The sequence below is a fragment of the Chelonoidis abingdonii genome, chromosome 23, assembly GCF_003597395.2.
Source record: "Chelonoidis abingdonii isolate Lonesome George chromosome 23, CheloAbing_2.0, whole genome shotgun sequence".
Lineage (NCBI taxonomy): Eukaryota > Metazoa > Chordata > Testudines > Testudinidae > Chelonoidis > Chelonoidis abingdonii.
The window spans coordinates 23,014,227-23,041,681 of NC_133791.1; the positions used below are offsets into that span (position 1 = coordinate 23,014,227).

The 27,455-nt window shown below is 47.6% G+C and overlaps 2 protein-coding genes across 3 annotated transcripts in view; both read left to right on the top strand.

Moving 5' to 3' along the window:
- Window positions 1-24: 24 nt before the first annotated feature.
- Window positions 25-10,028, top strand: PPCS (phosphopantothenoylcysteine synthetase). Of its 2 annotated transcripts, none has more exons than XM_075060190.1 (3): window positions 25-520; window positions 795-898; window positions 8,387-10,028. In XM_075060190.1, the coding sequence occupies exons 2-3, from the start codon at window positions 806-808 to the stop codon at window positions 8,744-8,746; spliced, it is 453 nt and encodes a 150-aa protein (XP_074916291.1). In that variant the 5' UTR covers window positions 25-520; window positions 795-805; the 3' UTR covers window positions 8,747-10,028. The 2 variants fall into 2 exon arrangements, with proteins under 2 accessions (XP_074916291.1, XP_032654391.1); XM_032798500.2 differs by having other exon boundaries at window positions 98-159.
- A 3,048-nt stretch (window positions 10,029-13,076) lies between these two features.
- The window catches only part of CCDC30 (coiled-coil domain containing 30), a 161,038-nt gene continuing 146,659 nt past the window's right edge, over window positions 13,077-27,455 (top strand). The window contains exons 1-3 of the mRNA XM_075060183.1: window positions 13,077-13,319; window positions 20,698-20,880; window positions 24,241-24,361. Of these exons, the coding sequence (XP_074916284.1) occupies window positions 13,302-13,319; window positions 20,698-20,880; window positions 24,241-24,361 (322 nt within the window). The 5' untranslated portion in view covers window positions 13,077-13,301. The remainder of the gene's footprint in view (window positions 13,320-20,697; window positions 20,881-24,240; window positions 24,362-27,455) is intronic.

Genomic DNA, 27,455 nt, shown 5'->3' on the forward strand with positions numbered 1-27,455 from the left:
TGCGGAAGCGGACAGGCCAGTCGGCATGGCGGCCGCGGCTGGCACAGACAGCCCCGGGCCGGCCGCGCTGGAGGCGGAGCAGCGCGTGGCGGGTCCTGGGCAGCGGTGCAGAGGGAGCGCGGGCGGCTCGTGGCGCTGGTGACGTCGGGCGGGACGCAGGTGCCGCTGGAGGCGCGCGCCGTGCGCTTTCTGGAGAACTTCAGCAGCGGGCGGCGCGGGGCGGCCTCGGCCGAGCGCCTCGTGCGCGCCGGATACGGCGTCTGCTTCCTGCATCGAGCGCGCTCCGCCTTCCCCTGGGCGCGCGCGCTCCCGCCTCCGGGGCCCGCTCTCTTGGACGCTCTGCGCGTACAGCCGGGGCCTAGCGTTGCTGCTGACCCAGATGCGCTGCCGGGGCTCGTGCCCGCGCTGCTCGGGTACCAGCGCGCCAAGGAGGCAGGCGCGCTCTTGCCGCTCGAGTTCACCAGCCTCACCGAGTACTTAGCGCTGCTGCGGGCCGCCGCCAGGGCCCTGGCGCCCTTCGGTACGGGGCGGCCGCGGGAAGGGGCGGGCAGCCGCCCTGCGGGCGTGGGACTGGGAGTCAGTCCTGTTCGTGGGGTTCTGGCCTCGGGGTGGGGATTGGCCCTGTCGAGGGTGTATCGCACTGGCCGGATGCTGCTGGGGCAGATGGACCCTTGGGCTGAGCTGGGATGACTGTGTGGGGGAGGGGTCATCCCTGTTTGGGGAGGTCCTGGCATTGCTGGGGTGGGATCAGCCCTGCCTGGGGCCCTCCGTGATTCTGGCTCCTTTACCCGCAGGTTCCAGTGTGATGTTCTACCTGGCAGCAGCCGTGTCAGATTTCTACATCCCAGCATCAGAGATGCCGGAGCACAAGATCCAGTCCTCTGAGGGTCCCCTGCAGGTGATGCATTTTCTCCTAGGCACTGGGCCTTACTCTGTCCCTTGTTGGATTTCGCTTGCCAAAAGTGTGATATGGAGTGAAATCTGGCTTCTTGATTTGATGTGCTAGTAGCGCTCTGGGGGGAGCTAGGACTCCTGGGCCATATTACCTGATCTCAAACTGACTTATTAAGTTACCTTGGGCAAGTCACTTACTCCTGTATGTCTGAGAGTTCATATACAAACCTGGAGTGTTAATACTCATCTCACAGGGACTAAGGCCTTGGCCACACTGGAGAGTTGCAGTGCTGGTAGTGGCTTTACAGCGCTGCAACTTACTCCCCGTCCACACTGGCAAGGCACATACATAGCTGTATCTCCCTGGCTACAGCACTGGTTGTACTCCACATGGACAAGAGAAATAAAGAGAACAGCGCTGGTGCTGCAGCGCTGGAGTGCCAGTGTAAACAGCGATTAATCTTACTACGCTGTAACTGACCTCCGGAATTTTCCCATAATGCTTTTAACTAAAGAACTCTTTGTTTTGTTAAGATGCCTCTCTTTGTTTGTTGTGAGCTTGGGGCTCTGGGAGCTGCTTATCTAAAAAACAAACACAGCTACTGTTTGCTCGAGCAGAGGCAGGCAGGGAATGTCCACAGCTAGTGTTTGCTTGAGGACAGAAACAGCAGGGTGGGGTGGCGGGGGGAGTCCGTTGGAGCAGCTGGTTATCTGGTCTGAAGGCAATTTGCATTTAAGAATGAATGAGAGAGGGGTGGGGGAAGTGGTCAGAATTTGCAAGGCAGGGAGCTGACACAGTGTCGGCTCCAAAAATCCATTCTCTCTGCCCCATGCTCCCTGTCACACTCCACTCCACCCCCCTCTTTTGAAAAGCACGTTGCAGCCACTTGAACGCTGGGATAGCTGCCCATAATGCATCACTCCCAATACCACTGCAAATGTGGCCACACTGCAGCGCTGGTAGCTGTCAGTGTGGCCACACTGCTGCGCTTTCCCTACACAGCTGTACGAAGACAGCTTTAACTCCCAGCACTGTACAGCTGCAAGTGTAGCCAAACCCTAAGAGGCCTTACAATGGCTCAGCACTTTGAAAACAGTGTGCTATGGCACCACTATAGCGTCTACCAAACCAGTCATCCCTATTCATTAGATTGTCAGTCAACAAAAGCCTAAGTCTGCCTCTTTCTCCTGTGGTTTTGTTCTCGAGACTTCCCTTTATTAAAAGCTTCCTTTCTGATAGGTAGCTATTTTACTGGGATCTCCAGATTCCTTTTTAAATCATCCTTTCTCATGTAATTCCTCCATGGAAACAACTCACTCTCCATTATTAGTTATTTGTATTCTGGTAGCACTTGGAAGCCCCAGTTGAGATTCAGTCCCAGTTGAGACAGACTCTTTGTGAACATGAGGGAGGAGACAGTCCCTGCTCTGAATAGCTTATAGTCTAGCTGGACAAATTAGATAAAAGGTGAGAAGGAAAACTGAGGTGCAGAGAAGGGAAGTGATTTGCTTAAGATCACACAGTAGGTCAGTGACAGAGCTGGGAATAGAACCCAGTCCTTCTGATTCCTAGTCCAGTGCCCTAACCTCTGAGACCTAGGCTTAGCTAGCAGGCTGCAGAGGTAGCTGTCTCCTGTATGTAGCCTGAAGGGATCATTGAAGAATGAAGCAAGGTGTTCTTTCCTTCCAGAAGCTGTCTTCTGTATTTATTCTTCGAGTAGCCTCTGTACATGTACACTGTCAGGATGTGCAAACAGTGAAGCTTGGACTGATGGAACCTTCTAATAGCAGTGCCTGCTGAAGTGCTTACATGCCCAACTCTCCTCGTTCCTCCAAACCAGTTTGTTATCCAGGGAACAAATCAGGGAATCTAGAAAAAGTTCTTAAGTCTTCCAGTTCTGATCTTTCAGCCCTCAAATTCACCTGCCTTCACCCATGGTTTATGATTTCCACAGGCAATGGGGCTGGTTTGGCTTTTCTCCAGGCACTTATTAAAGGAGCCTGCTCTCACAAGATTCAGCGGAAAGGTTCCACCACTCTTGCTAATACCAAAGGAAAGGTCTCCTTCATTAACCCTAGATACTCCCTGAAGAAGAAATAGAAGGTCCTGATGAACACACAGATATGGATGTGGAGGTTCAGACATCACTGGATGACAATGCGGAAGCATCTTCTTCCAGAAAATACAAATTTATAGACAGCATAACATTATAGAAAGGATGGCTACAACCCTGAACATCCCTTCTGTTGTATTAGAGGAAATCACATACCCAGTTTTTGATATTCTGGATTCACCCACTAGGAGTAAAATTACCCCAGTCAGTCCTAGATGGTTTGTTCCAGCCAGCAAAAAAATACTGGATTAAATCCAGCATCTGGATGAACAATTTCAAAAAAAGATAAGTTATACCAACTGCCTCAGAGCTTCTGGTTAGTCCAGCTCTATGCAGATTCATTGGTAGTGGTAGTGGCCCTGCAAAGACCTAAAGGCAGTCAAGTCTGCTGTACTCTTTCAAATAAAAAGAGTAAGAAATCAGGTGCTCTTTGCAGAAAGGTATTCTCTGCCACATGCCAGTTATCAGCTAGTCCAAGCTATCAGTATCACTTATGGGAGAAGATAGTTTTACGCCAGAGGGCATTCTGTGCCAAAAAATTAAATTCTGCGCACAAAATTTTAAAATTCTGCAAATTTTTTTTGTCAAATAAATGTGGAGGCTCCAGCATGGCATTGTGGAGCATAGTCCACTGGCTTCACAGAGGTGGGAGATCACAGTGCAGTTCCCCCCCAAGACACAGACTCAGCAGTGAGGCTGCACCCAGACCTGGCACAGTGCAAGGACAGGGCCTGCCCGAGAAACACTCCAGGCCCTGCCCCTCCATGCCAGGTGCACCAGATGTGGGCAGGCAGGCTGAGCACGGCAGGATCCAAGTGTGGAGGGGCTTAGTGTGGGGAGATGTAGTGGTGGGTTGAGAGGGTTCTGTGTGGGGCAATCTGGGTGTGAGCAGCTCAGTGGGTGATCTGGGTGCAGGGTGGATCTGGATGCACAGGGATTTGTTGAGGAGTTCTGGGTAATGGGACTCTGCAGGGGGGTCCAGGTGAAGGTGGTTGGGGCTCAGTGTGGGTGCTCTGGGTGTGGGAGGGGATAGAGCTTGGCAAGGGGTTCTGGGTATGAGTGGCTCAGTGGGGGTGGGGTCCAGATGCTGAGGGAGTGGGGCTCAGTTGGGTGGGGATCCAGGTGTGGGTGGCTCATCAGGGTAGTCCAGGTGCAAGGGAAGTGGGGCTCATGGGGGCGGGGGGCTCTGAATGGAGGGGGTGAGACTGTGTGAGAAGGTCTGGGTATGAGGGGGTCTGGATGCACAGGGGTTGGGAGGATGGGGGAGCAGCTCCCTGTACAGTGATCCCTCCCACTGCAGCAGAGAGTGATTGGAGCAGGAATTGCGGTTGTATATGTGAGAATAGAGTTTGCAGAGCTTCCTACAGCCAGGGGAGAAATCGGGGGGTGGGTCTGACACGGCCCAGGATGTCGTGCAGGGGAAGAGGAAGTCCCGTCCTCCCCAGCGCAGCCAGGACTAGCAGCTGAGCCGGCCCAGGGTAGGTGCCACCAGCTGGGTCTTCCCTAGTCCACCGCTTGCCCCACAGTGATTTACCTCTCTGCCAGCTGCCCAGGGCACCCGAAACATACTGCTGGGGAGGGTCGCATGACCACTCTTGTGGCTTCCCTTTGCTTCCCCGTCAGAAAATCATTTTACTGCGGGAAAGCAAAGAAATCTGTGGGGGACATAAATTCTGCATATGCACAGTAGTGCAGAATTCCCCAAGGAGTATAGTTTGCACAGTTACTACCGGAAGAGCAGACAAAACTAGACAACAGACTGATTACAAAAGTTCACTTGATTGAGAGCATCTTTCAATTCTTCAGATATGACATCCAGAGCATTAGCATCTGTGATCACCTTGAGGCACCATTGGAGTCTGCAGTTGTCCAGACTCCCTTCAGAGACAGTAACCCAAGTAAAAGGCTTTCTATTTGATGGGGAAGGGCTGTTTAGCTCTAGAACAGTTGAGGTTTCTAGAGAAACTAAAAGATGCAGGGTCTACTGCAAGAGAGATCAGGTTTTCCAGATCTACCTTTACTTAGATGATTGGCTCATTAGTGTTTCCTCACAGGAAGATCTAGCAATAGCTATGTCGCAAATATGAGTTCCTAACGCTTTGGCTCAAGATAAACTGGAAGACTCACACAGAACTCCAATCCAGATAGTATCTTTTATTGAGGCAATTCTGGATTCTCAAAAAGGCAGCGCTTTTTTCCCAGAAGAAAGGTACTTTAAAATCCTTACAGCAATAGGTATATTGGAGGACAACTCCAGTGATGTTCTTTTTCAAGCTGATGGGCCTTGTGGTTTTGGCAACCTACATCTGGTTCTCACCCTAGGGGAGCAGAACAAGTTACAACACTGATTAAGAATGTCTGTATTTGGTATACAGTACAATGTGTTTATGAGAATATAACACTCTCCAAGGTGTTCCTGTCCCTCATGTAGTAGTCTGAATGTGGTCACTTGAATTTCTGGGAGAAAAAACTATGTTTTGACATTCCTGAATTTCTTTCCCACCTTCGGGACAGAGTGTTTCAGGCAGTTACTGACGATGTTTTATGTGAACAAGCAAGGGAGCAAATCCTGCCAACTGCAAAGAGGCCATGGCTTTGTGGGAGTGTTGCAAGGTACACCAAATGTATCCCATAGCTCTTCACTTTTACAGGCAAGGACAACACACAGTAACTCCCCACTCAACGTCCTCTCACTTAATGTTGTTTCAATCTTATGTCCCTGCTCAATTACGAAACATGCTCCATTTAAAGTTGTGCAGTGCTTTGCTATAACATCGTTTGCTGCCTGCTTTGTCCACAGCTGGTAGCCCTTGTTTCAGCTTCCCTATGTCCCCCTCCCCCGCAGCGCCTCCCACCCACTGGCAGACCCCACAGATCAGCACCTTTCCTCTCCCCGCCCCGGCCTCCTGCCCATGGCAATCAGCTGGCTTGCGGCATTCAGAAGGGAGTGGGGAGGAGCGAGGACTTGGCGTGCAGGCTCCCCTACCCCCCCGCCCTGCGTCCTGAATGTTGGAAGCCAGCTAATTGCTGCGGGGGGAGGAGCGAGGACGCGGCATGCGGAGTAAAGGGGGAGAGGGGGAAGAAGAGGCTGGTTAAGTGTTGGGGTTTGGGGCAAGGGGTGGAGTGGGTGGGCCGAGGGTGCTTGCAGAGTAGGGGAAGCTGCCGCAGCTGCTGCGCAACGTGCTTCTCCTAGTCTACAGCACCTTCAGCCTCCTTGCCTGCCTCATTGTCTCCAGTGCCAGTGGGCTGTGCCTGTGTGGGGTAAGCCGGGGGCACCTCCCAACTATAGTACTGTACTGTATAGCAAAAAAATTATTTCCCTGGAACCTAACACCCCCCCATTTACATTAATTCTTAAGGAGAAATTGGATTCACTTAACATCATTACACTTAAAGTTGCATTTTTCAGGAACATAACTACGTTAAGTGAGGAGTTACTGTATTAGCAGATCAGCTGAGTAGAGACTTACACCATAATTATGAGTGGACACTCAAGGACTTGATTGCAAACAATATCTACTCCTGGTGGGGGTATCCAGACATAAAACTCTTTGCAACAAGACAACTCCAAATGCCTTAGGTTTTGCTCCAGGGCAGAAGCAGACAATCAGTCCATTGGATGCATTTCATCTAGACTGGGGAATAGGTCTGCTCTATGCATCCCCCCAGTCCCCTTCCTCTAACTCAGAGAATTCTCAAGAAAATCAAGCAAGACAAAACCAGGGTTGTTATGATTGGCCTGGCCTGGGCAAGGCAACAGTAGTTCTCAGATCTGCAACTATCAGAAGAAATTTCTGTCTTCACAAGTCCGTACCTGGAGACCCAGAATGGTCAGATTTTCCAGTTGGACCACAGACTCTCTCTGCTTCAAAAGACTGTCCTGTTAAAAACAACCAACCAACCACTTATAGAATCATAGATCATTAGGGTTGGAAGGGACCTCAGGAGATCATCTAGTCCAACCCCCTGCTCAAAGCAGGACCAATTCCCAAATGGCCCCCTCAAGGATTGAGCTCACAACCCTGGGTTTAGCAGGCCAATGCTCAAACCACTCAGCTAATCTCCAGTAAACAATCAATGTGGTGGTGGTATGATAATCAGTGGAAAAGGTTCTTGTGGGAAACCAACAGCTTGAGCTCCTATTCAATCAATACTAGGGTATTTACTTCATCTGAAATACTTGGATTCTTCCATCTCATCCGTTAACATACATTTTGCAAGTATTTAATCTCATCCCATATTAATTGAACAAAGGCTTTTCACTGTAGAAGGGACTCACTGCAAATGTGCCCCCTGTTGGATGGGCATGGCATAGCAAGCTTTCCTCCTATAACACCCGCTGGTGATGGCTGTCTCAGTCCTGTGATGTTCCACCTATTTTGGCTCTCTGGACAGGTCATATTTGTTCCCATACCTTCCAAGGTACTCCAGTGCTAAGTCCACACAAAGCAGTATGCAACGGCCGTCTTCCTGGCAGTTACTAAGACCCACAACTCTTCACCAGGAATCTTCATTGTAGATCACTCAAATAGATACCAACTCCAGTATTTCTAGTCCCACTCAACTCTCAATGCTGAACCCTGTCTTGGGCTTGCCTTGACATGAACCCTTTGTCTCCTGCCATCTCAGTTCCAAACTGTCTTTCAGACTTGCTGCCATGAGAATCAGCATCTCATGTAGCCTTTGGGCATGAGGACCATTGGACCTTGTGGAGTATCTGGAACCATAACTCCATATTAATACAGTTGTGATTGTTAATTTCCCTTGTTATTTAAATGAGAAATTAAACAAGGCATGGCTGTGGTCTGGCTTCTGTAGTCCAGCTCAGCCCCTCTGAAGCTTCTGCATTTTTTTGGAGCACTGTATCTTGGGAACTCCTTCACCAAATGACCCCAAATTTGTACCATAGATCTCACTTTCTGAACTGCAGTACCAATTTTCAAGTACGTCTGATTATGTATGTGTATTTTATAGGTTTGAAAATTCAGTTTCAAACAGAATTATTGTTATAAACGTTGTGGTTACTTCTCCCTCAATAATAGACTAGGGATGAATTTAGCTTCTGGATAGCAGGAGCTTGAATGTTGATACTATTTGTGCTGATTTGTCTGCTAATTAGATCCTCATTTTTGTTATCCAAACTGGTACCCAAAATGAGTTTCACTATGCGGGTACGTTAATGACACCTTTGATCCTCCAGAATGGCATTTTGGAAATAATTCCTAAGTGTAAAACAGCCCAGAACTGTTAAGCATAATGTGATGTGAAACTGGCACATCCCTATTTGCTGTCTTTATCGCTCATATTTAAATGTCATAGTAACGTGTACTGAAACTACTGGTATCCACTGATTTTTTTTTTTTTTTTCCCCAATGCAGATCACGATGAAGATGGTGCCAAAAATGCTGTCTCCTCTAGTCAAAGAATGGGCTCCTGAAGCATTTGTTATTTCCTTTAAGTTAGAAACTGATCCCTCCATCTTAATTGATAAATCACGGAAGGCTCTGGAGACATATCGTCATCAGGTGGTGATAGCAAATGTCCTTGATTCACGGAGAACATCTGTTCTTCTTGTAACCAAAGATTCGGAAACTAAGTTATCACTTTCTAATGAAGAAATAGCACAAGGCGTGGAAATAGAGGAGAAGATAGTGAGCCATCTTCAGTCTCGACACACTGCATTTATAGATAAACAACACTCTGAAAGGAAAGGACCAGCTTGTTCTAGCTCTGAATGATCAGAAACAAATTGAACTTTGTGAGGGTGTGAGTGGAACTGGAGGAAATCTCATTGCAGTAAATGGAGGAAAACGCTATCTGAGGCATTGTGTATGAGGTAAAAAGTGTGAACATCCAACATAGTTTGGCTCATACATGACTTCATAAGTTATTTGCTGCTTATGTAAAAAAAACAACAACCCCAAAACACTGAAATGAAAACATTCCCCTAAGGATGATATTGTGCGAGTTTGTAGAGAGGAGAGGGATGTGTTTCCCTAATCCTCTCCTTGTGTGGGGGTGAGGAAGCAAGGGATAGATATGTGCATGTTACAGTTTCTGCTTCTTCAAAATTCCATGTAGCAGCCCATTTTGAAGTCCCAGAAGGGTGGGCAGAGGCCATCAGAACAAAATTCCTTCCCCTACCCCCTTAAATGGGGGAGGGGTCACAGAGGCAGGGGACAACAAATGATTAAATAGGAAGGTGGGGGATTCAATCAAAGATGTAAAATGGGAACCATATGGGGACATTGAGCAGAGAACTCTGGACAGTACCCATAGCGCCACAAAGGAGGTGAAGAAGTCAGAGAAACTCTTTCTGGATGTGAGACAGTATAGGAACAGAAGTAGTCCCTGCAATTGCAGTGAACCTCCCTGTCAAGCTACTACTTCCTGGTTTGGTAAATGACCGTTTTGGCCAGTAACAGAAGGAGGTTGATGAGGAGGTCTTGTGATTTTATGGAGCCACAGATAGGAAGTCCTTAGAGGAGGAGATGTTGATGGAAAGTACAGCTAGAACCTCATCAGAAGGTTCTGGAGGATGTGGAAGGGAGCTGTTACCTGGCACAGTGGAGGTAGGTGTGTGCCCAGGTCTCCCTCTCTGTAGAAGGGGCAGGCATCAGGGATGTCCATGAACCACGCCTGTGCTCACAGCTGCCAACTAATATCCCTGGTGGGCAAAGAAACCAAGGTGGAATAAAAGCTGGCTAATGGGTTTGTCACCCTTGCAAAATGGTATAATCTTCTGCCATGTGGTGCCAGTATGTAACACAAGGTCAAAGAAATGCATGCTGTGGAGCATGTAGAGATTGACACCAATCAGAGCCAGCCCACAGGCATCATACCTGCTGCGAGGACACACTCCTTACTTTCAATTCTGCTTTCATGTACCGTATTGCTATGTTCACATTGAAACACATTCCTTAATTACTGTTCTAACATACTGTGAGGAGAGGTGGTAACTGCCGTTAGCTGTACCTCTCTGGGCAATATGGAAGTTAATTTAAATTATGTTGAAACAGACTCACTGGTGGTTTTTTTAAAGGGAAATTGAATGTGACCCTGAGGTTGAGAGTTCAGCTACTACTAGAGAAATTCAAAATTCCTCAAGGTAGCCTCTGCTCATTCCAAGACTATCAAAAATTCCTGGAAACAGTGGCTTTTGCATATCACACTTGACTGGCAGGAGACTGAACAGTCAAGGAATGCTTATACTAAGAGGGAAATGAACCTAAAGAGAGTGAGACAGAGGAGGTGGTGAAAACAGGACAAGGTCAATCAAATATGAAGGGTAGTATGGGATTGGTGGAGAGAGTAGATGAAGAAAGCAGATGAGTGCCTCAGTTTCAGTGATATAGTGGGGGGGCCCTGACTCATCTTGTCAATCTTTTTCAGAAAAGTCAAGTGTTATTCATAGGAATTTAAGGAGGAAGTCCAAATGATGAAAGTTTTTTGGTATGGGTTTGGGAGTCAGAGTGCTGCTTGGCGAGCAAGTCGGTAGAATCAAATGAGTTGACAACAAATGTGCAGTGGAGGATCTTAACAGGATCATGGGACTTGCACCAGGAATGCTCAGCAGCATGGGAGGGAGTGGAGGAAGCAGCTGTTGGGGTGGGCCAGGATTGGGGTTGGAGGGATGAACCACATGGTGGGAGAGTGCTGAGTAGAGGGAGTTGTCAGCTGAGTCAGCAGAGTTGAGAATTGGGGTTGAGAAGCCTTGAATGTTAATAAATTGGAAATCACAGAAGGAGCAAATGCTGGGATGGAGTGAAGGAGATACATGAACGTTGTTAAAGGAGATGAGATGGAGATTGGAGAGGGGGAACTTGATGGAAAGAGGAGAGAGGGAAGGTGAGTGAGCAGCTGTTTTGATGAGTAGGGCTGTTGATCCATGGCTCAGCATTGTTAGCGGTTATGGGGTTCGAAGAAACAGCAGGTTCCCAAAGATGGGAAATTGTAATGAGAAGAGAAGAGCGAGGAGTTTGAATTAAAGAGGAAGTAGGATAGGGAAGATTTGAGGAGAATGGGGGGCAGTAAATAACATAGAGAAGGAGATAGAACAGGGGTAGGCAACCTATGGCACGGGTGCCAAAGGCAGCACGTGAGCTGATTTTCAGTGGCACGGTGCCCGGGTCCTGGCCACCAGTCCAGGGGGCTCTGCATTTTAATTTAATTTTAAATGAAGCTTCTTAAAACGTTTTAAAAACCTTATTTACTTTGCATACAACAATAGTTATATTATAGACTTACAGAAAGAGACCTTCTAAAAACGTTAAAATATATTACTGGCACGTAAAACGTTAAATTAGAGTGAATAAATGAAGACTCAGCACACCAATTCTGAAAGGTTGCCGATCTCTGAGATAGAAGAAGGCAGTTTCTTTTGAGGAAGGTAAAGACGGAGAGTGGGGATGGGGTGTTAGAAGCGACAGGACTGGGAGAGAAGCTTTGAGGATGATGGGTGTGGGGAAGTGTGGGAGAAAGAGAGGCCACCACAGGATAGAGAGCAGTGCAAGCAATGATGGTAGAGCAAATACAGGCCGCAATGAACAGTGAAAAGTGCGTGGTAGTGGGAGAAGGGAAGGGATAAAGGGAGAACCTGGGATGGAGGAAATATCAAAGGAGAGAGAAGTGACCGAGAAGGATGAGGAGATAGAACATAAGAGGAGTGGGGAAGTAGAGTGAGAAAATTAGAGCTGGTGGGCAAGGAGGAGATGAAAGTGAGAAATGAGAATATGGGAAGGGGAAGGGAGGCAGAGATGCAGCAGCAAATGAGGAATGTTACGAGCCTAGAGGTTAGGCAGAAGAGTGACAGGAATATGGATGACAAAGAGCAATTAGGAGACAAGTCACAAGGACAGATATATCTTAATGCAGGTAATTTTTAAAATATTTTTGACTGCTCTGCCTATTGTTGAGGTTGCTATTTATTATAGTAAAACCAAAGGACCAACCAAGAATGGAGACCCATTGTGCTGGGCACTATGTAAATAGCCCCTGCCCTGAAGAACTTAGTCTAAATGGACAAAACAGACAAAGGGTAGAAGAAAAAGGTAGACCATACAAGCAGTACTCAATGTGACAGCTTAGAAACATCATCATCCTTTCTTGGGGAGGCATCAAGTGGGGAGATGGCTCTGTGGAATGAAGAAGAGTTCTTTGTGACCAACCATTTCCCCCAAATCAGATGTCTGTTTGATCTGGTTGAGGAAGACTATTTCCCTCTATGTAGTGGACCCTGGGCCTGAAACCAAAGGCAGAAACATATTTAGACCTTTGTCCAAAACAAATCCATACAAGCTAAGTCTTCAGAACCAGTCGTGGGTTTTGACAGGTGTCTTGATTCTGCAAAGGGCCAAACATTTCCCACTGGCTTCAATGGTCATAGAATTAGGACCTTAGTAAGTAAGGTAAAATGTGCAGAAGTGTTTGAATCCAAGAGCATAGGTGTAAGTTGGGAAACTTTAAAAGATACTATAATTCTGCAAGGCCTGCCACAAAGAGATGTCAATGTGCTTTGAAATCTGATGTAACAAAGAATGTAAAAAACAATAGTGAGGCTGGAAGGCAGGATGAGGGTGACACTGGGACCATGGGGCTGTCATAGATGCTGGAAGTTGGAACCGGGAGTATTGCACCCCTTGGCTTGAAGTGGTTTCCATCATATCCAGGGTTTAGTTTGGTCCAGTGGTTCTCAGCACTCCACTATATAAATCGTTCCACCGCCTCGGGGGGCTACAGCTGTTAGCTATGTGTACAGCTTGATCGTTTCAAATTATATGATTTAAAAAATAAATTAGTGTCTTCCTATGAACATAGCACACTGGGACCCAATCCTGGCTGGGGCCTCTGGGTGTTATTACTGCAGGGGAAACCCTTCCTGATCCTGTGCCGGCTGACGGGGTGTTGGGTGGCCCTGGGGAGCTGCGTGGCCCTCAGAGAGACTGAGGTGAGGCGGGGAACGGGACCAAATCGGCTGGAGGAGCGCACGGGCAGTGGAGTATAGCGGGGAGGGGCTGGGACCCCGAGGGAAGGCGCCTGACCCAGGCAAAAGGGTGGAGGGTGCCAAGAGCAGGGGGCGGGGCCGGCTGATTGTGGCAGGCTAGAGGCGGGCCGAGCCCGCCTCATAGAATGGTTCGTCCCGTTGCCATGACTCCCGCCGCTCAGACCCAAAGCTTCCCGTCTGCATCAGAATAGAAGGTCCGGTTGCTATGACTCCCTTAGCCCCGCCCTCCGGCTGTCACTAGCGCCGCTCCCGGGGCTGAAGCGGGCTGGGCTGCCTCCCGCCCGCGCCGCATGGAGGAGCCTGCGCGGGTGAGTGATCTCGGCTGGCCCCGGCCGCCAAGAGCCCTCAGCCCGAGCGGGCGCCGCTCCCGCCGCTGCTTGGGGCCCCTGCGCGGCGCGGCCCTCAGGCCTTTGCTCTGTGGGAGCCCAGCCACTGGGGCGCGCTCGGACCAAGTCCGCGGGCCCCCTTGCGCCGACATCGCGCCGGCCCGGACCCCGGAGCCCCGGAGCCCCTCGCCCGCCCGGGACCCGCGCGCACGCCGGAGCCCCCGGAGCCTCTCGCCCCCGGGTCAGCACGCCCCTGGCATCGGCTGCACCCCGCCCTCCGCGGACCCCGCCGGCCCTGGTATCGGCTGCACCTGGGGCCCTGCGGCCCCGGCAGCGGCTGCATCCCGCCCTGGCCGCCCATGGCATCACCCTACATACACACGCACCCCGCCCCCACGTCTCGCTGCAGCCCGCCCTGGGCTCCCTGCAGGCTCCAGGGTTTCCAGAGCTGTGGGCTCTTCCAGCCCCTGTTGTAGGGGGGCCCGGTTCCCAGGCAATCAGTCTTACAAACTTGCCAAGCTGTGCGTTGGTCCAAAGTGTGGCTCTCTCACCAGCAGAAGTTGGTGCAATACAAGGTATTACCTCACCCACCTTGTCTTGCAGATAGCTGGTTCAGCCCTGTGCTGGCGCCGCCTGGCATTGCTCCAGCCCTGGTGCTGAGTGACTCCGCTCTTCTGCTCTCCACTCCCTGTTCCCTTCAGGTTTTATTTCACCACTCCTCTCAAGGTTACTGAATTACCATATACATTACCATGCATTTAACCAGGGAAAGCTGCTGTCACATGTGGACTAGACTGTCCTTGTTCCTGCTAAGGGCAAAATCGCATCTGAAGTTGGGCTAGATAGAAAATATCTCATTTAAAGTGTTTTCTAGCAGGATGGGTTTTTCCAGTCTAGACAAAGCCCATGTGGGCCTTCACTGAAGTGGCCAAGCTGGCTGCAGCAGCTCAAGCTGGAGAAGGTCGCTGAGTGAAACACGTGGAAGTGATTTATATCAGCCCCATTTAACAAGGGACTGTGACCCCAGTGTATTGCTCGAGTACATTTTGAACAACTGCCCAATTTTTTATGTAGAGCTGTCTCTAGCAAATAAGTATAGGTATTTGCAAGCGAGGCATAGGCATAAGTTAATAAGTAGTGCAGGAAACCTACAGTCTTCAAAGACTCTTAAGGGTATGTCTACACTACGAAATTAGGTCGAATTTATAGAAGTCGATTTTTAGGAAGCAATTTTATACAGTCGATTGTGTGTGTCCCCACTAAGTGCATTAAGTCGGCGGAGTGTGTCCACAGTACTGTGGCTAGCGTCGACTTTCGGAGCATTGCACTGTGGGTAGCTATCCCACAGTTCCCGAAGTCTCTGCTGCCCATTGGAATTCTGGGTTGAGGTCCCAGTGCCTGATGGGGCAAAAACATTGTCGCGGGTGGTTTTGGGTACATGCTGTCAGTTGCGCCCCCCTCCCCCCCCGTGAAAGCAACGGCAGACAATCGTTTCGCGCCTTTTTTCCGTGCTCTCCTGCTCTGCAGATGCCACACCACGGCAAGCATGGAGCCCGAACAGCCACTGCTGTTGTGAGCATTGTAAACACCTCACGCTTTATCCTGCAGTATGTGCAGAACCAGAACCTTCAAAAGCAGGCAAGGAGGCAACGACAGTGCGATCACAATAGTGATGAGGTCATGGACACAGACTTCTCTCCAAGCACAGGCCCTGGCAATTTGGACATCATAGTGGTAATGGGGAAGGTTCATGCCGTGGAACGCCGATTCTGGGCCCAGGAAACAATCACAGACTGGTGGGACCACATAGTATTGCAGGTCTGGGATGATTCCCAGTGGCTGCGAAACTTTTGCATGCGTAAGGGCACTTTCATGGAACTTTGTGACTTGCTTTCTCCTGCCCTAAAGCGCAAGATGAGAGCAGCCCTCACAGTTCAGAAGCGAGTGGTGATAGCCCTCTGTAAGCTTGCAACACTAAACAGCTACTGGTCAGTCGGAAATCAATTTGGAGTGGGTAAATATGCTGTGGGAGCTGCTGTGATCCAAGTAGCCAATGCAATCACTGAGCTGCTGCTATCAAGGGTAGTGACTATGGAAAATGTGTAGGTCGTAGTGAATGGCTTTGCTGCAATAGGATTCTCTAACTGTGGTGGGGCGATAGATGGAATGGATATCCCTATCTTGGGACCAGACCACCTTAGCAGCCAGTACATAAACCTCAAACGGTACTTTTCAATGGTGCTGCAAGCACTGGTGGATCACAAGGGACGTTTCACCAACAGCAATGTGGGATGACTGGGAAAGGTACATGACGCTCACATCTTCAGGAACTCTGGTCTGTTTGTGCAGATGCAAGAAGAGACTTACTTCCAAGACCAGAAAATAACTGTTGGGGACGTTGAAATGCCTATAGTTATTCTTGGGGACCCAGCCTACCCCTTAATGCCATGGCTCATGAAGCCATACATAGGCACCCTGGACAGTAGTCAGGAGCTGTTCAGCTATAGGCTGAGGAAGTGCATAATGGTGGTAGAATGTACTTTTGGACGTTTAAAAGCGCACTGGTGCAGTTTACTGACTCGGTTAGACCTCAGCTAAACCAATATTCCAATTGTTATTGCCGCTTGCTGTGTTCTCCACAATATCTGAGAGAGTAAGGGGGAGAAGTTTATGGTGGGGCAGGAGATTGAGGCAAACCGCCTGGCCACTCACTGATTACATGCAGCCAGACACCAGAGCAATTAGAAGAGCACAGCTGGGTGCACTGCACATCAGAGAAGCTTTGAAAACCAGTTTCATGACTGGCCAGGCTTCGGTGTGACAGTTCTGTTTGTTTCTCCTTGATGAAAACCCGCCCCCTTGGTTCACGCTACTTCCCTGCAAGCCAGCCACCCTCCCCCCTTTAATCATCACTTGCAGAGGCAATAAAGTCATTATTGTTTCAAAATTATGCATTCTTTATTAATTCATCACACAAATAAGTCGGGGGGAGGGAAGCACTGAGTGGGGTGGTAGATGAGGGGAGGAGGGAAGGACAAGGCCACTCTGCACTTCAAAACTTATTGAATGCCAGCCTTCTGTTGCTTGGGCAATCCTCTGGGGTGGAATGGTTGGGTGCCCGGAAGGCCCCCCCCATTGTTCTTGGGCATCTGGGTGAGGAGGTTATGGAACTTGTGGAGGTGGGCAGGCGGTTAAACAGGGGCAGCAGCGGCAATCTGTGCTCCTGCTGCCTTTCCTGCAGCTCTACCAGATGCCGAAGCATATCAGTTTGATTCCCCCAGTAGCCTGAGCATTGCATACTGCCTACACTCATCGTGCTGCCACCATCTCTCATCTTGCTCCCGCCACCTCTCATCTCATTCGTCCCTCCTGTCCTTGTGTTCGTTTTCTGCTTTCCTGGACTCTGACATTGTTTGCCTCCACGCATTCTGCTTGGCTCTTTCAGTGCGGGAGGACTGCATGAGCTCAGATAATATTTCATCATGAGTGCATTTTTTTTGCCTTCTTATCTCCACTAGCCTCTGGGATGGAGATGATGGGGGGAGCGTTGAAATATTTGCAGCTGCGGGAGGAAAAAAAGGGAGAGTAGTATTTAAAAAGACACATTTTAGAGAACAGTGGGTAGACTCTTTCATAGTGAACCAAGCTTTTAACATTACATAGCACATGTGCTTTTGGTACAAGGTCACATTTTGCCTCTTATATTGAGGGGTTGCCGGTTTGGTGTGAGAGATCACACATGCAGGGCCGGGCAACAGAATTCAGCTCGCAGGCAGCCATGATAAGCCACAGTCTTTCAGCTTCTTCAGCCTTCAAAACATGTGGGAATGGTTTCAAACAGCAGCGGCCTCCGTTTTCATACCAAGCACCCATTGGGTGGGTTGGCCATTTTAAAGGAGGCACTGTACTGGCCGCAAATGCATCCCAAATCTTCCGGGCAAATTAATCATTAAACACCCTTGCTTTTCAACCATGCATTATATTTACAAAGGTACACTCAGCAGAGGTGCCCTCTCTGGCTTCACGGTCCTTGAGCCCACTTTGGGAGGACAGGGAGGGTATTGGCTCCAGGGTGATAAACAGTTCCTGTTGGGGAGAATGGTTTCTCCACTTGCGTGCTGTGCGCTATCCTCATCTTCTTCCATCTTCGCATCTTCCTTGTCCCCAAAATCCTCATCCCTGTTGCATGAGACTCCCCCGTTGCAGGGGTCCACGGACAGAGGTGGGGTAGTGGTAGGGGCGCCCCCTAGAATTGCATGCAGCTCCTCATAGAAGCAACATGTCTGGGGCTCTGACCTGGAGCGGCCATTTGCCTCTTCGTTTTTTTAGTAGGCTTGCCTGAGCTTCTTAATTTTTATGCGGCACTGCTGTGGGTCCCTGTTGTAGCCTCTGTCCGTCATGCCCTTGGAGATTTTTTTCCAAGTATTTTGGCATTTTGTCTTTTGGAACAGAGTTCTGATAGCACGGATTCATCTCCCCAAACAGCGATCAGATCCAGTACCTCCTGGTCGGTCCATGATGGAGCTCTTTTGCGATTCTGGGACTGCATGGTCACTTCTGCTGATGAGCTCTGCATGGTCACCTGTGCTGATCAGCTCGCCACACTGGGCAAACAGGAAATGAAATTCAAAAGTTTGCGGGGGCTTTTCCTGTCTACCTGGCCAGTGCATCTGAGTTGAGAGTGCTGTTCAGAGCGGTCACAATGGAGCACTCTGGGATAGCTCCCGGAGGCCAATACCGTCGAATTGCATCCACACTACCCCAAATTCAACTCAGCAGGGTTGATTTCAGCGCTAATCCCCTTGTCGGGGAGGAGTACAGAAATCAATTTTAAGAGTCCTTTAAGTTGACAAAAATGGCTTCGTCGTGTGGATGGGTGCAAGGTTAAATCGATCTAATGCTGCTAAATTTGACCTAAACTCGTAGCGTAGACCAGGGCTAAAACAGTAGCTTAGCCAGATTGAACCGTAAGCCCAAAAGCCTTAGCATAAGTCTTAGCATAAGCAGCTAACCAGGAGTAACCCTGGATCATAAGATTGAATGTTGTAATAAACAGGTATGGCTAAACTGATAGGTAACTGCTGGATGCCAGCTGATCCTAGTTTTGGATATTTTAAGATAGGAACATCACTAGCAGATGTTCAACCACAAGAATACATTGGCAACCAATTGATATATATGCTAATAAGCTTGAGGTAAATGGCATAATAACTTATCAGAGGAGGGCACCCTTAACATTATTAGGGTGAGGAAGTTTAGATATAGATAGAAGATGCCAGGCATCTTTATGAATATTCATGGCTGCCATGTAACCCTATAATCTCAGCCTCCCCTCTTGGGATCTTCTTGGCATGCCAGAGATAGGACACTCATCTTATTGATCATAGATATCCACAAGGGATGGTGTACAAATGCCCTGCTGCAGGACATCTCGACCATTCTGTATTATCTCTTCCCATTGTGCTTTGGAGCGTTTGTGATTTTGCTAATTGTCTTAATAAAAACATTACAGTCAAGAGGCCTTTCCTAAGTGTGAATGACTTTCATATGAGCATCAGGGCCCTCATAGTAACTCTGGGTCTGATCTTGAAGCAGGACCCTTCCAAACCACAAAATGCTAACTTGAGAATACCAATTAACATACAATCAATAGATCAGGAAACACCAGTCTTTCTTTAAAATTTCCAAAATTGGTTAGCTAGGAGCTGCTATCAGCTATTATTAAGTGATTGCAGAAATCCTTGAGTTTTGGAATAGAATCCAAACAAGTGTATGGTATGTGAGTCTGGTAATCTTTATGGTATATTTTTGTATCGTTTCCCATAACGGGACACAAGAGCAAGGATCCTTATATCCCAAATCCCTCTCATCAAACAAGAGTAATAAAATTTGATATGATTAAATGCCTTTGGGAGTCCTATGCTTCCATCACATTAGTTTTATTTGTTTTCTGCACTGCCATTAAGTGCACATTAATTACACCTTAACTTTTACTGTTTCAGAAATAATATGCCCACACAAATCTTTCCCAGGAGGAAATGTTTTAGATCAGAGGTGGTCAACCTGTGGCTCCAAAGCCACATGCGGCTCTTCAGAAGTTAATATGCGGCTCTNTTATATCTGGGTAGAGGTGTATTTAAATGTGGTTTAGAATCCTGCTTTAAGGCTGAAACCTGACCTGCAGGGTTTCAAATATTGAATAATATTCTCTCTCTGGGACTAAATCCCTACTTGATGCAGCAAAAATGTGAATGATTCTGCACTCTGTAGTGCAATATAAAATAAAGCTGGGCTAATCCAAATCTGAACTGGCAAACCTATCTGACAATCAGGTTTGCCTTTAACAAATACATTTAAAAGGTCACCAGGGTCCTGATGCAAGAAAGTATCCCTGTTCAGAACAGATCTTTTAACTTTAGGCATGTGCTAAAGTTCCTCTGGGGGAACTAAGCATGTACTTCAGAGCTTTCCACACTCTGGGCTCAGTTTTGCACCTGCATATACCTGGGGGGTGGGGAGAGGAATTGGAGAGACACAGAATGACCAGAGAATCAGAAAAACTAGGGGGAATATGGGTCTGGAGAAGGAGGAAGACCAGAGAGGGTAAGAATGCATGAAGCTAATTTGTCAGAATAGATTTTGCTGAGCATAGCAGCAGGGCCGCCCAGAGGATTCTGGGGGCCTGGGGGAGCTGCGGCGCTTGTACTCACCCAGCGGCGGTCTGGGTCTTCAACGGCATTTCAGCAGCAGGGGGCCCTTCAGTTGCTCCGCATCTTCAGCAGCACTGAAGGGCCCCCAGCCGCTGAAATGCTGGCTGAAAACCCAGACTGCCGCTGGGGCAGGGCTCGTGAGGCCTGGGGCAAATTGCCCCACTTGCCTCCCGCGCCCTGGGCAGCCCTGCTTAGCAGGGAGAGCAAGTAGGATTTTTGTTGGTTGTTGTGTAGTGCTTTTTGGTAGAAAACAGAGTTACAAAATCTGTCTAAGGGGGAGAAGAGAAACTGAGTGAATGAATCTTCACTTTTAGGTCCAAAGCCAGTAGAAAATTAAACTTATCCACTCCACCCCTTCCCTCCCCCTCCCCTGAGCCTGCCATGCCTTCACTTCTCCCCCCTCCCATCCAGAGCCTTCTGCATGCCACAAAACATCTGATCGGGAAAGGGAATGCACTGATCGGTGGGGCTGCCGGTGGGTGAGAGGCACTGGGAGTATGTGGGGTGGAGCTGATGTGGGGGCTGCTGACGTATTACTGTGGCTTTTTGCCAAGGCTCATTGGTAAATTCTGGCTCCTTCTCAGGCTCAGGTTGGCCACCCCTGTTTTAGATGTTTGAATAGGTTACGTTTTGATGATTTATTCTGACAGGATATAGTACAGGTGGAAGACATACTTGAGAGGCTCAAGGAAGAAGGAATCAACCCTTCAGCTTCTGCAGATGAGCAACTTTGTTATGTTTGGCAATTATTCCTGCGTAATGAAGACAAGTTACGGTCTGCTAGTCAGGACTTAGAGAACCTCAGACAACAGCAAGCAGAAGAAATGAGAGAGGTAAGAACTAATTGACATTTGAGTAATCTTCATGAATATTTGTGCTTTCCATTAGGATTTCACTTTTAACCAGGAGAGGACCTTCCCTCTTATCCCATGACTGCTTACTTTGCTTAAGAGCTTTCAGTGAGGGACCTTGTCAAAGATTTTCTAAAAGGCCACATGCACTATATCCACTGGATCACCCTTGTCCACATGTTTGTTGACACCCTCAAAGAATTCTAACAGAGTGGTGAGGCATAATTTCCCTTTACAAAAGCCATGCTGACTCTTCCCCAACAAATCATGTTCAGCTATGTGTCTGATAATTGTTTCAGCCAATTTGGCTGGTACTGAAGTTAGGCTTACTTGCCTGTAATTTACCAGGATCGCCTCTGGAGCCTTTTTAAAAAATTGGTGTCTATGTTAGCTATCACCCAGTCTTCTGTTACAGAAGCTGATTTAAATGATAGGTTACATACTGTACTTACTAGTTCTGCAATTTAATATTTGAGTTCCTTCAGGACTCTTGAGTGAATACCATCTAGTCTTGGTGACTCGTTACTATTTAATTTATCAGGTCCTTACAAAATCTCCTCTATCAACACCTCAGTCTGGGACAGTTCCTCAGATTTGTCACCCAGAAAGAATGGCTCAGGTGTGCAGATTTCCCTCACATCCTCTGCAGTAAAGACTGATGCAAAGAATTCACTTGGTTTCTCCACAATGGCCTTGTCTTCCTTGAGTGACCCATTAGCACAATTGTCCAGTGGCGCCACTGAGTGTTTGGCAGGCTTCCTACTTCTAATGTATTTAAAGAATTTTTTGCTGTTAGTTTTTGTCTTTTGCTAGTTGCTTTTCAAATTCTTTTTTGGCCTAATTATACTTTTACACTTGACTTGCCAGAGTTTATGCTCCTTTCTATTTTACTCAGTAGGATTTGACTTCCAATTGTTAAAGGATGACTTTTTGTCTCTATGAGCACTGTTTGTTTTCAGGATAAAATTAAAAATGGATTCATTTTAATTATCAGATCACTCAGTGCTAGTTAGCAACAGATTGCATACAAGTTACTCTAAATTAGGGATAATAGTGCTTTTTTACTGACTTAATGAATAATGCCAAATTGTATTTAGAAGATTTCAAAATCCAGCATAGGTTTATGCAGCAAGAGTTCAGTTAGCTGATGGGCAGCTTTAGCTATTTTAGGGCTTGACTACATTATCCACTGGATCAATGGGCAGCGATCGATGGAGCGGGGGTCGATTTATTGCGTCTAGTCTAGAAGCAATAAATCGACTGCCAAGCACTCTCCCGTTGACTCTGGTACTCCAGCAGGGCGAGAGGCACAGGCGGAGTCGATGGGAGAACATCAGCTGTCGACTTACCACAGTGAAGACACCGCGGTGAGTAGATCTAAGTACATCAACTTCAGCTCCACTATTCACGTAGCTGAAGTTGTGTAACTTAGATCGATACCTCCCACAGTGTAGACCAGGCCATACTCTCTGTGTCACCTCCAGTTAGGTGTCCAGAGTCACCTGACATTTTGGTATACCTAACATTGTGTAATATTTCTGTGATGTCCACCACTTTCCTGAATAACCAAGAGACGAAGAAAAGCATTGCTGAAAACAAGGAAATACAGCGTTAAGGTTCACACCCGCATCACCATAACTTTTCCCTCTTTGAGCATTGCTCCGTATCACACATGCTCATCTCTGCCTTTTCACTGTAAAGGGAAAGAGCTGCCTGCACCTGCCTTGCATTCAAACACGTAGCCTAGTCTCTCGACAGAATACTGCACTTGTAAAATTAAATTACGGTACTGATTCACATAGGATACCATCTAAATCTATACTTTCCTTTACCCATCATTAAACCTATGGACTGCTCTCATATCCCACCCTACTGACAATTCCTGGGGGAAGGCACAGGAGGGGAGCAGGGAAGGTGTCTTGAGACAACCTACACAATTTTGCAATAAGATGATGCAGGCTACATTCTCAACATATGTATACTTCCCTTTCCTTTACTCACACACATTGGCTGGGCCCCAAATCAGTCACAGCTCTGTGATGCTTCTAAAATGAATCCCCATCTCCTCAGCTCAAAAACACACTTCTACCAACCTGCCCCACCAACACCTCCACCATTCAAACCATTCACTACAATTATAGCTCTCATACTGAATGCAGTTGCAGTGCATGCAGTAACTCCCAGTGGCAATTGCCAGCTTGGGGGTAGGGGCAGAGTTAAGGGTACCTGGGCACATACTTTAACTTTGTATTTCCTGGTTTTCTAAAGTTTGAGTTTTGTTGAACTTGACGTTCTGGAGCTGTCCTTGGAAAACCTTAACTCTGCATTCACAAAGGTGTTTGTTTGTTTTAAAATTTAATTAACATAGAAATTAAAAACGAAAAACGTTGTGTTAAGCTCACGGGTTTCAAAGTGAAGAAGTGGCTACAGAAAATGGCATTGTGGGTTTCCAAGCTTGTGACTCATTTAATTCCATATAAAAAGTCTGTGCAGGTGACAAGTACAAGATGGCTGTACCAGCCGCACATTGAAAATCAATAGTTCTTTCCCTCTCGCACATAGCCTAAGTAGAGAGGCAAGCTGGTCATGACTCCATAGTTAAGGCTGCAATCAATGTTCCATTATAAAGCTTATTTTTACTCCCTATATGTGGGTGAATGGGAATTGGCCATATGGACCCCTGTTCTTGGCACACATATAGCCTGGCCTGCATGCTCAGAATTTTCTAGAATGTACTATCCGTTGGGGCCACTCACCCCCCATCTCCTCCTCTTATGTAGGGTTTGGAGGGTGGCTCTAAACCCTCTTGAACTCCTTCTGGCTGCCAAAGCTGCAGTTTGGTTGGAGTATAGTTCAGTGTCCGTGCTCCCCCCCACACCACTCCATCAATTCTGTCCTTTGGTTGCCTCTTTGGGTCCTGTTTTTCATAGTTAGCTAGCTAGTAACTTAGACTTTAAACACTGTGTGTTGAAAACATGCACACAGATACACACAAAAAGGTGCATGCACACATGCATATGCACACGCCAGGTTTTTTGGTGTCCATACCATTGTGCGCCTCCCTGGGCTATTTCCCTTTCCCTAATGTTGGGCCTTTCAGTCAGTTTTAGTGACCCCTCAGGAGAGAAAAGTGAATAGAGCCTTTGTAGTCACAAAATCCTTAAACGTTTAAAGAACACAACCAAGTGCTACTCTGTGAGTGTTTCATTTCTTCCTGGCAGAAGTGCATTGGGGGTCATACTGTAACTTCAGAGGGTACTATGTGAGGTAGTGATGCTAATGACTTGTTTGTAAATGAAAGCCACACATCCAAAGTTTGAAATCTTGTTACTCTGTTTTTAGGTGGAAAATTATGTGGGCCATGTCCGTACCCTCACAGCAGAGCGAGATGCTTTCACCACTGAGTTTGAAAAAGAAAATGAACAACTCAGAATTGAGTTTACACAACTGCAACTCCAGCAGGGTAATCCCTCTTTCCTTTCTCTGAAAGCACCTCAGTATTTGTGCTGTAACAAATGTCAGGGACTACAGTTATTCAGGGAAGCTGGCTGAGTGCTGTCTTGTAGGAAACGAGTGATTTCTTCTTGTACTTTAGAGAACAAAATATTATAGGTAAGTCTTTTTAATATACAATTATCTAGGTAGACAGAATGCATGTATAAATTATTGTATACCATTAAAATTAAGTTTTAAATCAGTTTAGAAATACTGGTCTTTATTTCGTTGTCTCCATTCAGTGAATGGGATTGTTGCCTCTTTCAGTGTGGCTGCAATTTTAATTAGATTTCCAAGAGGCACTCAGTTTGCAGAACAGAACAGAATCAGCTGCATCACTAGAAAGAGCAGGAGAACAGACATCGAGTTGTTATAAAGTAATGTATTTATTCAGTTAACCAAAAGGGGTCCAGTCCTGCTCCCACTGAAGCCAATGAGTTTTGTCATTGATTTCAGTCAGACTGGGATCAGGCTCAGAGTTGATTTTAAAATAACTTTGAAAGACCTAGTGTCTTTCTAATACTGACTTATTCTCAGCCCTGATCGATGATGTTACAATTTCACAATGTCAGTTTGTTAGCTTCTTAATTATGTTTAATATAATTATTGTGTTCATATTTCAGTTTCTGTGAGTAATGTTCCTGTTTCCTAAACCCCTGTGATCACTTCCAACAGGGATAATTCTGTGCTTTTTTAGTGACTGCTTTTCTTTGTAATTTTGCTGAATATTGTGTTAAAATATCTTTCATAGCCCGCTGCAGTTTTCCTTAACTTTTCTTTTTGTGACTGGTGTGTGTTGGTGTGATGAACTAGGAATGTTCTTAATGTTTGTTCTGAATACTGTGTTGGTGCCTCAGTGTCCTCTATGCAGTTCTTAAGTATCTAGGTGGTGGAAAAAGGGTGTGTGACTGCTACAGAGCAAAGGGCCAGTGCACCTAAATGCCTGGCAGTCTGTCTCCTAGCAACTGATGGCCTGGGCCCCTCCTCTGCAAAGGTGCCTACTGAAGGTGTTGGAGACAAAAAGATCAGATGACCTGGCCCGGGAAAGGAACTGAGCAGAGAGGAGGGGCTGGAGGGGGTTTTGGGGGTCTGGAGCTGGCTGGGGATGAGGAGTGAAGTGCAGCCGGGGTGGGGTCTGGTTCACTGCCCCCCAGAATGGACCCGGCCAAGGGGTCTGGCTTGCGGTACCTACAAGCTCTGTTTTAGACCATGATCCTGTCATCAAATAAACGTCTGTTTTACTGGCTGGCTGAGAGTCACACCTGACTGCGAAGTGGGGGTGCAGGACCCTGTGGCTTCCCCAGGACCCCACTGGGGCGGGCTCGCTGTTGGAAGCGCATGGAGGGGCAGAGGATGCTAAATGCTCCAAGGAGAGACCCAGGAGGTGAAGACGTGTGAGCTTGCCCTGAACAAGTCTGCTCCAAGGGAGAGGAGGCTCCCCAAAGTCCTGACTGGCTTGGTGGGGAGCAGTTCCAGAGCATCGCCCAGTGACTCCGTGACAGTTGGATCGTGAATGAAAGGAGGAGTGATTATACACAGTAGTGCAGTTTCTGTGTGCATTTACAAAGGGTCGCAGAGAGTGGAGAGGTGTCAGGAGCCTGTTCTTTGCCCTGCTCTTGGCAATCTGCGGATTTCAGGAAGTGCTTTTGGTGCATTGGCTTAGATAGATAAATATCAGAGGGTAGCTGTGTTAGTCTGGATCTGTAAAAGCAGCAGAGAATCCTGTGGCACCTTATAGACTAACAGACGTTTGGGCGTGAGCTTTCGTGGGTGAATACGTCTGACGAAGTGGGTATTCACCCACGAAAGCTCACGCTCCAAAACGTCTGTTAGTCTATAAGGTGCCACAGGATTCTCTAGATAGGTAAAGAAATTCTGACTACTAATGGAGTGAGATTTTTCAGGACAGGAGCAGACTTGTAGCATTACGGTATGTGTATCAGATAAGGAACCTAGAGGATTTCTGCTGCCTGTCCAAACCGAAGGGAGAACCACATCTGGTCTAGTGGGCTCAGGATGTAGCCAGACACAGTCTGAGGGGATCTTATACTAGCAGACAACTTGCTAAACACATATCTGTTGTTTCATTTGTACTTGGAGATGCTAAGCCTTATCCCACTCCTATTGTTGTCATGTGAATGGGGAATCATGAAGAGGAGATTCTGGTAAAAATCTCAAGATCCTTACCCAGGCTGATGGTGATTGGATGAGACTGGAAGCATTTCTGGGACCTACTGGATTTAGCTCTTGCCCTACAGTCAGGACCTAGACAAGAAGGAGAGAGCCCGCCCGAGGGATTTATGCTTGCACTCCCCCGGTGGACTCAGTTCTTTGTAAAGTTTGGTTTTGTCCCTGGAAGTCCGGAAGCTGGAAATGGAAGGCAGGGTGAAGCCAGGGTGAATTTGAATCACACTAGGGAAGGGAAAATGAAGTGGTCACCACAGATGAAAACGGGGGGAAGTACTTCCACTGATCAGAGCAATGAGAATGTGGCTACCACAGGGGTACAAGAGAGACCACTAGACCAAATACCACATTCTTGCCAATTTTTGACTTAGTGGCTGAGTAACAAGTGGACGCCTCTGGAGAGAAACATATCTCCAGCTGGCAGGGATGAGAAGGCTGCAGACTACCCCACTTCCCATTGGAGAATGACCTGCTCTATTGAATAGACCAATACTTGAGGACTGAGGAGATACCAAATGCCAGCACCCTGACCACCACAAAGGGAAAATCCTACAACTGAAACATGTTCTGTCCTGTGTATGTGACCTAGGATGGGACAAAATCACTATTAACCCACTTTCTGGTCAGGGATTTACAAGGAAATGCACTGGCTGTGTGCATCATGTGTAATGCCAATGAGTGGCACCTAGAGGAAGTTGTAGCAGCATATATTCTCCTGGGTAGAGCTGCCCACAGAGAACCTTACTGGCTGGAGAGTAACATTGTGTCCCACATGTTAAGAGGCATGGCAGCTACTGAAGGTAAAACCACCTGTACTACTGACCAACTGGTAGAGTGATTTCACTGTATCCTGAAATTAATGCTCCAGAAATTTG

Excerpts from the sequence above, each read along its gene's own strand:
- PPCS (XM_075060190.1), top strand. The coding sequence starts at position 806 with ATGTTCTACCTGGCAGCAGCCGTGTCAGATTTCTACATCCCAGCATCA. Across the intron at positions 899-8,386 it reads CCTCTGAGGGTCCCCTGCAG|ATCACGATGAAGATGGTGCC; the intron begins GTGATGCATTTT and ends TCCCCAATGCAG.